The 12001-nt window shown below is 38.7% G+C and overlaps 1 protein-coding gene across 1 annotated transcript in view; it reads right to left on the bottom strand.

The window, feature by feature from the left end:
• Positions 1 to 3242: 3242 nt before the first annotated feature.
• Positions 3243 to 12001, bottom strand: part of IDNK (IDNK gluconokinase) — a 46483-nt gene continuing 37724 nt past the window's right edge. The window contains exons 2-3 of the mRNA XM_044678038.1: positions 9865 to 9908; positions 3243 to 3880 (exon numbers count right to left, since the gene is read on the bottom strand). Coding sequence (XP_044533973.1) covers positions 3538 to 3880; positions 9865 to 9908 — 387 coding nt within the window. The 3' untranslated portion in view covers positions 3243 to 3537. The remainder of the gene's footprint in view (positions 3881 to 9864; positions 9909 to 12001) is intronic.

Genomic DNA, 12001 nt, shown 5'->3' with positions numbered 1-12001 from the left:
CTGATTTCACCATCTAATGAAGTTCTTGTTTACTAGATAAATAAGGGACCACCCCCGTGCTGTAAAAAAAAAAAATCTAAGCAAAAGAAGGGAGGTCTTAAGCCAGTTTCATAGACTCAGGGAGAATTGTTGAACTTTAAAATCAAACCTTTAAAGGAGGTATTAAAGAGAAAACTATTTCTCAAAAAAAAAAAAAAGGACAATTCAATATTAATTTTCCACATCCTTAAATTTTCAAATGAGAAAACAGTCCCAAAGAAGTTAAGTGACTTGTCCAAGGCCACACAAGTATTAAGTGGAGGAGGTGGGATTTGAAATCAGGTCTTCAAATCTAAGTTTATTGTCTTTTTCCACTGTATCCTTCTGCCTGTTGGTTCCTGAGAATCAGAAATTAGCTTATTAAAGAAGGATGGGAGTCCACGATCCCTGTCCTATTCTTATTTCTTTGTCCTCTCAGAATTTAGATTTCATTTGGTCTTGGGGTTGGGCCTAAGTAAGCCTCAGAAAAGTGGGATTCAAAGCCAGATCTTCCTGATTCTAACTCTTATACCTTATCTATGGAGTCACACTGCTTCTCTGAAAGTTGAATGATTTCCCAAAAATCACTCTCACCTTAAAAAAATTTTTTTTAAATTAAAAAAAATACTGGTTTTTGGTTCTAAAGCAGAAGAGTCATAAGGGCTAGGCAATGTGTATTAAGTAACTTCTTTTGAGTTACACAGCTAAGAAGTTTTTGAGGTCACATTTGAACCCAAGACCTCCCCTCTCTAGACCTCACTATCCCTGAGCCACCTAGCTGTCCCCTCCATCACCAGCTTCTGCTGAAACTAATTTCTCATGATTGCCAAATACAATGGTCTTTTCTCAGTCTTCATCCTCATTATCCTTTCTGGAACATTTGATACTGCTGACATCTTCCCTTTAGCCTTTTGCCACAGTTCCTCAGTATATGTAATTTTCCCCCTACTAGAACATAAGCCAGGGAAGCAACTGGTTTTGTTTTTGTATTTGTATTTTCAGTCCATGTAAATAAATGCTCTCTGGTTCATTTATTCAATTACCCACCCATTCATTCTTCTTTGGGCTCCAGGGATAATCCTCCCTATTGGTTTTCCACCTTACTAGATTGCTCCTTGTTTTCCCTCTTTGGAACCTCTTTTCCCTGCTCCCTGAAAGTGGGCATTGTTCCTCCTCCCAACCCCCCAATTCTATTCTTTGCTCTTTTCTCTCTCTCTATTCTCTTCCTTAGTGATCTCATTTACTCACTTTTCAATTTCAGGTAGCATTTTCTAATATGATTTGTGAAATTTGCTTTATTTGCTGCTATCATCGTGGATGGAATCCCCAATTCAAACTTTTATTTTAACCATCCTCACATCCCACATACATATTACTAGTGCATCAGAGAATAGCTCTGAAATCACTGGATCCCTTAAACTATGCCAAGACAGTAAATTGTTCCATAATTTTTTTTAAACCCTTACCTTCCATCTTTTTTTTTTCTTCTTCTTTTTCTTTTGAATTTACTCATACAACCCCATGACTCAACTATATATCTTGAGCTGATCTGGGTATTTCTTTCTAAATACGCACATCAGGGGGGATTGTATTTTTATAAAATCCAAGATTTAATTGCATTTTATTATATCCAAGATTTAATTTTTTATTTTGTTTGAGATAAATTCTCAGGGAAAGAAACTTGTTGATTCCTTAATCCAGAGAATGAACTGTTTGCAGAGAGATGCCTGAAGAACCTACATTTAATCAAGCGATCCAGAATGAACTTTGGCTACTAATGAATGGACTGATGGGTTTTGAACAGCTACTTTAATTGTACATGTTATGCCAATAGGGGACTGCCCCCAACTGGTTTCTTGTCAATGAGCTTAGCAAACATTGGTTTTGCTTTCTCTTTTTTCCAATCCCCTCTTATCTCTAACTATTGTAGTTAGAAGACCTTTGTGGGTATAAGATGTTTGTGTAAAATGATCACTTGGGGGGATTGTGTAAATAAAATTAGCTCTAGTCCATTCTATAGTCAAAACTCTACCTACCTGAGATAATGTCATCCCCACCTCCCTTAGTGGGGAGGGGAAATGAGTTACCCACACGTGACAATAAGTAACAAATCTAGAACAAGGGACTGCCCTTTGGGTAGTCCAAATCAGTGTAGAAGCTGCCATTTGTCCACTTGAATTAGAGGTGGACCCACAGGAAGTGAGGAGAGACACCATCTCTTTAAGTATGTTGGTTACTTCCTGTGGAGGCAGTTCCCGCCTTGAACTTGGTGCTGAAGGATCTCTGAGGAGACCACAGACAGCTTCGACTCTGTATTGTCACGTGGGTAAGTTAGGCTGACTGCCTTGGCTTACCTGGGCCGCTTCCAAACTCTGCCTTAAGTAGGCACTAGCCTATCTGGTTGTTAGGCCTTGAGGCTTGCAGCCTCATTTATTTAGCCTTTTAACCTTCTCTCTCGTCCAGGCCTCCACAGGCCTGGACTAGCCTCTTCCTTTCTCTTTATTCCTATATCTTTACCTTCCTAATTGTAAATAAACTGCCTAACCTGATGCTGACTTGGGTCTGATTTAATTACGGAATCAACCTGAATTGTTGATTCCTGGCGGCCACACTTTAAATACATATCTATAAAATACCTAAATTTTCCTCTTACAGAGTCAATATTGTGTATTGGCTCCAAGGCAGAAGAGTGGTTAGGGTAGGCAACGGGGGTCAAGTGACTTGCCCAGGGTCACACTGCTGGGAAGTATCTGAGGCCGGATTTGAACCTAAGTTCCTGTCTCTAGGCCTGGCTCTCAATCCACTGAGCTACCCAGTTGCCCCCTGTTCACAGATTTTTGAAGAAAAACCCCAACTATTTTCTACTATGCTTATACTCCAAGGACAGCAGGGACACAAAGAAAGATCCCATATATAGCCAAATATTCACAGCAGCATTCTTTGTAGTAGTAAGAAAATTAAATGAAGTTCTTACCCATTAATTGGAAAATGGATGAACAAACTGTTAAAAGGAATTCAGTGGCATATTTCGGAACCATAAGAAACAATGAATGGGAGGACCTTGTGTGAACTGGTACAGATAAAGAAAATAGAACCAGAGAGCAATAGACACAATGCCTACAATAACACCAATTAACTACAAACACCAAAACTGCTACACAGCTCAGTAAAAAACCCATTTTGATTCTAGAAAAATACTTCTTTTTGGTAGAGAGGTGGAGAGCTCTGGGTTTGCAATGTTGCATATACTATCTGATATAGTCACTTTGTTGGCTGAGTTTCACCCAATTTTTCTTTTTTACAAAGAAGGGTTTGATTAGCAGGTGTCAGAAGGAGGAGAAAATGCTCTGGGAAACAATTGTGATATTTTTTGGAAAGGCATACTAAGCAGCTTCCAGTACATTCTAAGATTGACATGCAGAGGAGAAGATTAAAAATGTTTATAAATAGGACTGTATTTGGGGATTTGACATGATGATTATGTGTAATTCAGATCCGATGATTGCTCCAAAAGGGTTCTTATTTAATTTTTACATAGTCCACAATAATAGGAATCATTTCTGAGATATGTCTGTCCACACTAAGAGACAGAAAGTTTTCTGGGGCTGATGGGGGTTCCAGAGTGTCAAACTGTGACTGGAGCAACTCAGGTGGCATAAAATGTCCTTTTCTTTTGGCTAAACGGGCAGAGATCACTTCAGAAGATCCATTCAGATAAACCACAAGGAGCTTCAGCTCTTCTTTCTCTCCTGGCTCATCATATGTCTGGGTTGCAGCACCTTCTCCTCTCCTTAAGATGTTTCTGTACATTTTCTTTAAAGCAGAACAGGCAAGGACCACACTTTGACCTGAGGACACATTTCTATTTACAAAATAAAATAAAATAAAACAAAATAAGGTATTTTGGAGGTATTTTGGAGGGGAAATCAGGAGCAGTCAGTAGGATTTGCCACATGTGAATGTTTTATTTTCATTCATCACTGGATCGAAGTCTTATCCAAAGACATGATTTAGAATCATAATAGCTAAATTTTATATAGAGTTTAAGAGTTTCAAATCACTTTGCATATATTATCTCATTTGATTCTCACAAAAACTCTATGAGAAAGGTGCTATAATAATCCCCATTGACAGCTGAGGGAAGTAATAGTAATAGAATAAGTGACTTGACCATTGTCACACAGCTGTGGGCAAATTTGAACCCAGGTCCTTACAACTCCAGATCAGGCACTCCATTCACTGTGCCACCTAGTTGCCCTTGAAATACCTTTTATTAAGTGTTAACTATGTGCCAAACATTGTGCTAAGTATTGGGGATACAATCAGGAAAAAAGTGATAAAATCTCTGCTTTTAAGAATATCATGCTTGAACTGGGAGAAAAAAATTATAAAAGAAAAGTCAGGAAGATGGAAATGGCCTGGAGGTAATAAGGGTGCAATCGATGATAGGGCTGATGGCAGGTTGGCTGCATCCTTAGGTTAGAAGGCAGTGCCAGGGGTCAGGAGGGCTAAGAAGCAAGGGAGACCTTAGGCTGCCCTACGAGGGCAAATGGTAAAGCCTGGTAAGCTTCAGCTTCACAAGAGGAATATAGTTGGTGATTTCCAGCTCATTCCCATTTTGCAGTTCAGGAGGGGTATGCTTGCTCAAGTTCTGCCAACCCTGGAATCCTCGTGTTGACTCTGTTCTTGGCCACCAGTAGATGGCCAGTCTATCAACCCAGAGTTCGCAGGGTCATCCTGTTCAGTGACCTGCACATAGTAGGTGCTTAATAAATGCTCACTGTATGCAATTCAGTCAAAGAGAAAGAAAAGAGACTCCTGCCCAAGAAAACATAGTTCTAGGGCTCATTCAGTAGCTTGGGCCATCCATGAGATTTTCTAGTGAGCAACAAGAGAGAAGCATCTCTTTGGAAGCTTCTGAAGCTGCTGGGGGGCAAGAGGTGAGACAAGAGGGAGAATATAAAAATAGGCAGTTCGCATTACATAATGATGTACAAATGCAGGAGTTCTTATCCTGTGATCTGTGATTTTTTTTCCTATTATTTTGATGACTATTTTACAAATTTTGATAATTTTCTTTGCAATCTAATGTATTTTATGCATTTGAAAAAATTATTCTGAGGAGTCCATAGACTTCACCAGACTGCCAGAGGGATCCATGACACAAAAAAGGTTAAGAATCCCTGTTTCAATGCCTAGTTTAAGAGAATAGAGAGGCAGTGTGGTAGAATGAATAGAATCGTGTCTTTAATTTCAGGAAAAGCCTGAGTTGAAGTCCTGGCTAGTGACTGTGGGTTCCTAAGTAAATCACTTGACTTTTTGGTGGCCCAGGTGACTGTAAGGCACAGACATAATGCTAATCTACATTGATAAAGGATATTTCCTCCCTGGGAGGTCCATACACCAAAGAAACTATAGACCTGGACCAAAGGAGAAACAAACAAACAAATAAATCTAGAAAGGTTGGGAAGAGAGATTTTTGAAACTCCAGACTGTTAAAGACTTGGTTGAGGAGTAGGAAATTGGCTGTGGGCAGTGATGAAGTATAGAAGGGCATATGAATTTGGGGGAGGATAAGGAAGGGACCCAGAAAGGTAAGAGGTCAAAGACAGTTTGTGGTTTTGAGATCTTGCTCAGAGCTTGTTCTGTTCTACTTCCTCATCTAGAGCCAAGAGTCATTGAGTTCTTGTCACGTCATGCTTCCCTTTTTGTTCTGCCAGGGGTGGTTGGATAGGGCAGTGGGGAAGGGGAAGGTACCCACCAGAAGCTGGCCCGGTGGCGATCCTTAGTAAGGAAGGCTGGAAATGGGATAATGTTATATACTTAAGTGGCTAACTAAGTGTGAACAATTTATTGCAAAGGATAAGAGACAGTGCCCTGCTGCTCCAGACCCAGAAAACCAGCTTGGTGACTTGCCTTATGAAGATTTCCCTCAGTCTACTCTGTGGAGAGTGTCCAACCCTGTAGAAGAGACAGATTTCCTTCTTGCTTCCATAGTTTGGCTGCTTGGGGAAGAATGACCTTGGAACACCTAGGACTATCCCTGAAGACTGTATTCTGAAATATGCCTCTGGCTTTGCCTCCTCCAAAACTGTACGATGATAGTCCACACAGGATCTAATCTCACTAACTTTGGTGTCTGTCTCCAAATCCACTCCTCCCTGCCAGTCCAAATTCTCTAATGAAAAAAGGATGAAGGAGATTATGGAACCATTTATAATAACATTAACAATGAGAGTAATAACAACAACTAGCAAAAAAACTTGAATGTTTGCAAAATATTTTACAAATTTTATCTCGTTTTATCCTCATAACAACCCCAGAAGTAGGTGGCATTATTATCTCCATTAAAAAAAAACAACAACAACTCTCTTACCTTCTGTCTTAGAATCAATATTAAGTACTGGTTCCAAGGCAGAAGAGTGGTAAGGGCTAGGCAATGGGGGTTAAGTGACTTGCCCAGGGTCACATAGTCAGTGGCTGAGATAGGAACTAAATTCAGGTCCAGCACCCTGGCACCTGGCTGCCTCTGCCTGATATGACCCTAATGCTGTTCATGCTCTCTCCTCTGTTTGTTCTTCCAGAAGCTACCCTGAATGCTAGCACAGAAACTAGGGGCTCTTTAACAGCTCCTTTCAATAGAGAGTTTACTGGGCAACGTAGTGGGGGGAGAGGAATATATATGGGAACTAATAAGACTACTGATTTATCCTTGGCTTAGTGGCTGGGGAAGGAAGCCCTTAGGGATGGACATGACTGCTTCTAAGGCAGAGAAGTACATTAGATCTCCAGCGTGTGTGTTTTATATTAGGAGCCTGGGATGAGAATCTAGATTCAATCAAGGCTGCATTAGTGATGTCTCATTCCGATAAAGATATCATCTGGCATTTTAAAGGGCTGGGGGTAGGGGGAAAGGGAAGAAGAGCAAAGGGAATTTTCAACCAAAAGTCTCTTAGCTATTTTCCCATTTCAGGATGGCTCCATTTCTTTTAGAGTTTCAAAATGGGACATCATTTTAAAGATCAAAATTCACAAGATATTGTGAAGGAACTCTGAAATCAGTGTTGATTATACCTAAGGGGGTGCTGGTAAATGTTTAACAATCATTTCCTGGGCTGGTGGCTCAGTGGATGGAGAGCCAGGTTTAAAGAGAGGAGGTCCTGGGTTCAAATCTGGTCTCAGATACTTCCTAGCTGTTTGACTCTGGGCAAGTCACTTATCTTACTGCTCTTCTGCCTTGTGGAATTGATATTGATTCTAAGATAGAAATTAAGGGCTTAAAAAAAACCAAAATAATAATTTCTCTAGGATGAAAAGTGCATAATAATGGACATCATTAACATTTTCTCTCTCACTTTTTAAAATGTGGACAAATTAAAAAAAAATAAACCAACAAATCAATCCCTGATTTGTAGCATTTGATGTTTTTTAAAATTAAACTTTGAATTAAGTATTTACATGGAAAATTTAAGAATTGGGTCCAAGCTGAATCCAGCACACCCTTATAGAAGAATTCTTTCTTCTCTTCCCAGAAAGAGGTTTCTAAGTTAGGTCAAAGCCACAGGTATCTTCTTGGGACTTTTTCAAGGCTCTTTGCACCCATTTCACTTAAGTAGGGCAGCAGGGATTTCCTCCAGCAAGATAGTCTACTCAGCTGACCTAGACTCATACTTCTTTTTCATTAGCATTGACAACCAGGAAGCTGTTGTGGTTATCACAGCCACATTTCTTGGCTCAGATCCCAAGAGGGTAAGTGGAGTGCGCCCAATATTGATTCTATTGATTGCTTTATTGGTCAATAATTTGCTCAACTTTTTATTAAGCACCTACTTTTTGCCACGCACCCTGCTAAACAATAGGGATATAAAGAAAGAATGTTAGAATTGGAAGGGATCTTAGAGATGATCAAATCCAGCCCTCTTATTTTACAGGTGAGGAAACTGAGTTACAGAGAGTAAAGGTCATATAAGTTAATAATCCTGGAACTTGAACCCAGGTCTTCTGACACTCAGACCAGTGATCTTTCCAATTACACCATGGCATTGGCTTATTAGCCCATGCCAGACCTCAAGGAAATGTATTCTTTAGGATCTGCTTATTATTTTAGTCCAAGGACATAACAGTCCAGGCAGATGATAAGGTAGAAAAAACACTAGGATTTGAACAATCCCCCCCAAATGCCAGGGTTGGGGTCAGAGTTGGCTATAACCCACTTAGAATTGCTAGATCAGAGGACAGGGGTTCAAATTTTGCCTCTGACAATAACTTGTGGCAAGTCACGCATCCTCTCTAAGTCTTGTAACTAACCTGTAAAATGAGGATTTTTTTTTTCCGGAAAAGTTTTAATTTTTATTCTTCACAACAAATACTAGCCATACAAGAATAAAATGAGGATTTTGAATTTGTTATTGTTCAGTCATTTCAGTCACATCTGATTCTTCTTGATCCAACTTCACATTTTCCATGGCAAAGACACTGGAATGCCTTGCCATTTCCTTCTCCAGTTCATTTTACAGATGAGGAAATTGAGACAAACAGGGTTAAGTGACTTGTCCAGGGTCTTGTAGCTAGTAAGTGTGTGGGGCTGGATTTAAACTCAAAGATGAGTCTTCCTGATCCTAGTCCCATTGTTTCACTTAAATAACAACTAAAGTCCCTGTTGACCCTAAATGAAAAATTATCTTATATGATAGTTGTATGTTATTAGACAAAGTAACTAAATGTTTCCCCCGTTATGAGCTGTGTAGACATTTCTAAGAATTGTGTGGGACCAGTAGCATTACAGTCAATGATCTAGGTCTGTTGGCTTTCTGTCTTCACTTCCTTGCTTTCTAATGACCACTGACACCCCAAAATTGCTTAGTGTTTTGGAGAAATGAATCAAACAGATTTTCAGAGACTCTGAGAGAGGGAAGGGACCTCTGAGTTTGTCTAATGAAACAAAAATTCCCTCCAGGAACAAGTGATGGTCCAGCCTTTGCTTAAAGGTTTTCAGTAGAGGGAAGCCCATTAGCTCCCAAAGTGGTCCATGATCAAGCCAAAACTTGTCTCCTGGCAACTTCTACTCATCTGCCCTTCACAGCAATGAAGAACAAGTTTAATTCTTTTCCCACATAATACTCTTTGAGGAATTTGAAGTCTTTTCTCATGCTTTTCACCCCAAATTATATGTTTTTTTAGGCTAAACAATTGTATTTGCATCTACTAGTTCTCACATGGATAAGTGTTCTCCACGTGCTATAATGTATCATGTCTAAACATCTGTATCAATTTTTTTTGTTATAAATTTGAGTTGGGAACAGAAAGAAGTATTACTGTATAAGATGTTGATTTCTATAAGCACTACATAAACCAGAGTCACTGGTTTAAAGTCTTATAGGCTGAGCCGAGTGGCATAGTGCTGGACTTGGAGTCAGGAAGACCCAAGTTCAAATCCAGCCTCAGATACCTACTAGGTGTAAGACCCTGAGCAAGCCACTTAAACTCTCTCTCTTCTTATCTGAAAAATGGGGATAATAATAACACTTATTTCTCAGGATAGTTTTGATTAGTGGTTCTCAAAGTGCTCCAACAAGTCCTGGGGGTTCCCTAAGATCCTTTCTGGGAATCTATCAGGTCCAAATTATTTTTATAATAAAACTAAGATATTATTTGTATAATCCTTATAAAAGTTATTTGGTGTCTTAAGTATCTTTTAAAAGTGTAAAGGTGTCCTGAGATTAAAAAAGTTGAGAATGATTAAACAATATTTTTTGACTGATTACTTGATCTTTTTATGTCTTTTTTTTTTCTGTCTACACTTTATGATGGGCATACGCCACTGGCATTGGCCAACAGTCCTCTTACCTCAATAAAATGTCATGCAAGTTGCAAAGCCATGGAATCCTGTCCTGAAAGAAAATCAAACAATAATGTCTCTTATTATAGTTTGGTTTCATATTGTATATTTCATAAGATGAACTCAAAGCTTCTAACAAAGCCTAATTATGTCTCAAAGCTCTCCTATAATTCTGGGGAATGAGGAATATGAATGAGTAACCAACTCACAGAGCCAATTATTCATTAAAGTGCTTTACTTAAAGGACTAGAGGCCCACTTATTTTTTTTAGCCTTAAAAAATGAATTTATTAAAATTTTTTTTTACCAATTACATGTAATAAATTTCCACACAAGTGTTCCTAAGTTATAAGATTGAACTTATCTCCTTCTCTTTCCCTTTTCCCTCCTGGTGCTGGCAGGGGATTAGATCTGGGTTATACATGCATTATCATGCAAAACATATTTCCATATTGTTCATTCTTTGTGAGTAATCTTATAAAACAAACCTCTCAAAACATAAACCTAAATAAACAATTGAAAAACCATATGCTTTCATCTGCATTCTGACTCTAACAGTTCCTTCTCTGGAGGTGGATAACATTCTTTGTCATAAGTCCTAGAGGCCCATTTATAAGTGACCCCATTTAAAAACCATAGTGTTGTTTACCTATATAGTTCAAGTACCGCCTGAGATCCCATTGGATTGATAGCCTTGGAGTGCTACACATTTTTTTCTATGCAAATATCATACATTCCATGACACTTCAGGAGACAAAATTTACAAAATGACAAAGAGTCACGCACATAATAACTGAAATTATACTTATTAGGTTATAATTGATTTGGTATTTGTCTAAACCCATGTGAGAGGTGGCAAGAGAGAAGACTTTGGAAGCTTTCTATTGCCCAGAAGTTCCTAGAGCTGGTGGGGACGGGAGAGAGACAATAATCTGGAACTGGCAGGATCCAAAAAACAGGGATGCTTTCAGTGTCACATAACAATATGTTCTAATAACTAGTATTAAGAGAGTAGAGTAGTACTAAGGGAATGGAGAAGTAGCAAGGGATAGTGAGTAGACATTAAATTAACTGCAGCAGAAGGCAGATACCTGGACGTGGAGTCAGGAAGACTTGAATTCAGATGGGATCATAGATAGACACTATGTGATCCTGGGCAAGCCACTTAAACTGTCTGCCTCAGTTTTTTCATCTGTAAAATGGTGATAATCATAATACCTCCCTCCCTCTAGTGTTGTAAAGATAAAATGAGATATTTGTAAATCACTTTGCAAACCTTAAAGAGCTATATCCATGCCTAGCTATTAGAGCTGACCTTTGAATTGGGAAGATCCAGATTTGAGCCCTACATTCAATATTTTTTAAAGTTAATAAGCACTTATTTTCTTTCCACCATATCTCTCTTGATTGAAAAAAACAAAAGCAAAATCCTTGCAACAAATATCCGCATAGTCAAGCAAAACAAATTTGCATGAGGGCCATATCCAAAATATATATGTTTCAATCTGCACCTCCAGTCCACCACCTTTTTGTAAGGAGGTCAGTAGCATGCTTTATCACTCATCTCCTGGATTCATGGTTGATCACTGAATTGATAAGAATTCTTAAGTCTTCCAAAATTTTTTATCTTAAAGATGCTATTATTATATAAATTGTCCTCCTGGTTCTTCCCACTTTAATCTGCATCAGTTCATATAAGTCTTCCTATGTTTCTCTGAAACCATGCCTTTCATTTTTTATATCATAATGTTATTCCATTTCACTCACATATTATAATTTACTCATCCATTCCCCAACTGATAAACATCACTTCTCCCTTTTCAAACCAGGAAATGAGTGTACGTACTAGGCTTCGAATGCCAATAACTCTTATTCCATAAAAATTGCTAAATTTTAGACAAGTATGCCATAGTGGTAGTTTTCTTTTTATCCAACTTTTAAAATATTCCTTACTCCTACTTGATTAATTTTCTATATGAAATACATTTCACCTTCTCCATTAAAAAATTCTGCATTTAACACTGATTATAATGAGCACTTCCATATATATGGAAGAGAAGGAGGGAGGGGGAGGGAGAGAGAGAGAGAAAGAGAGAGAGAGAGAGAGAGAGAGAGAGAGAGAGAGAGAGAGAGAGAGAGAGAGAGA

This window comes from Gracilinanus agilis, chromosome 1, assembly GCF_016433145.1.
Source record: "Gracilinanus agilis isolate LMUSP501 chromosome 1, AgileGrace, whole genome shotgun sequence".
Classification (NCBI taxonomy): Eukaryota; Metazoa; Chordata; class Mammalia; order Didelphimorphia; family Didelphidae; genus Gracilinanus; species Gracilinanus agilis.
This window is presented reverse-complemented; position numbering and strand designations above follow the sequence as displayed.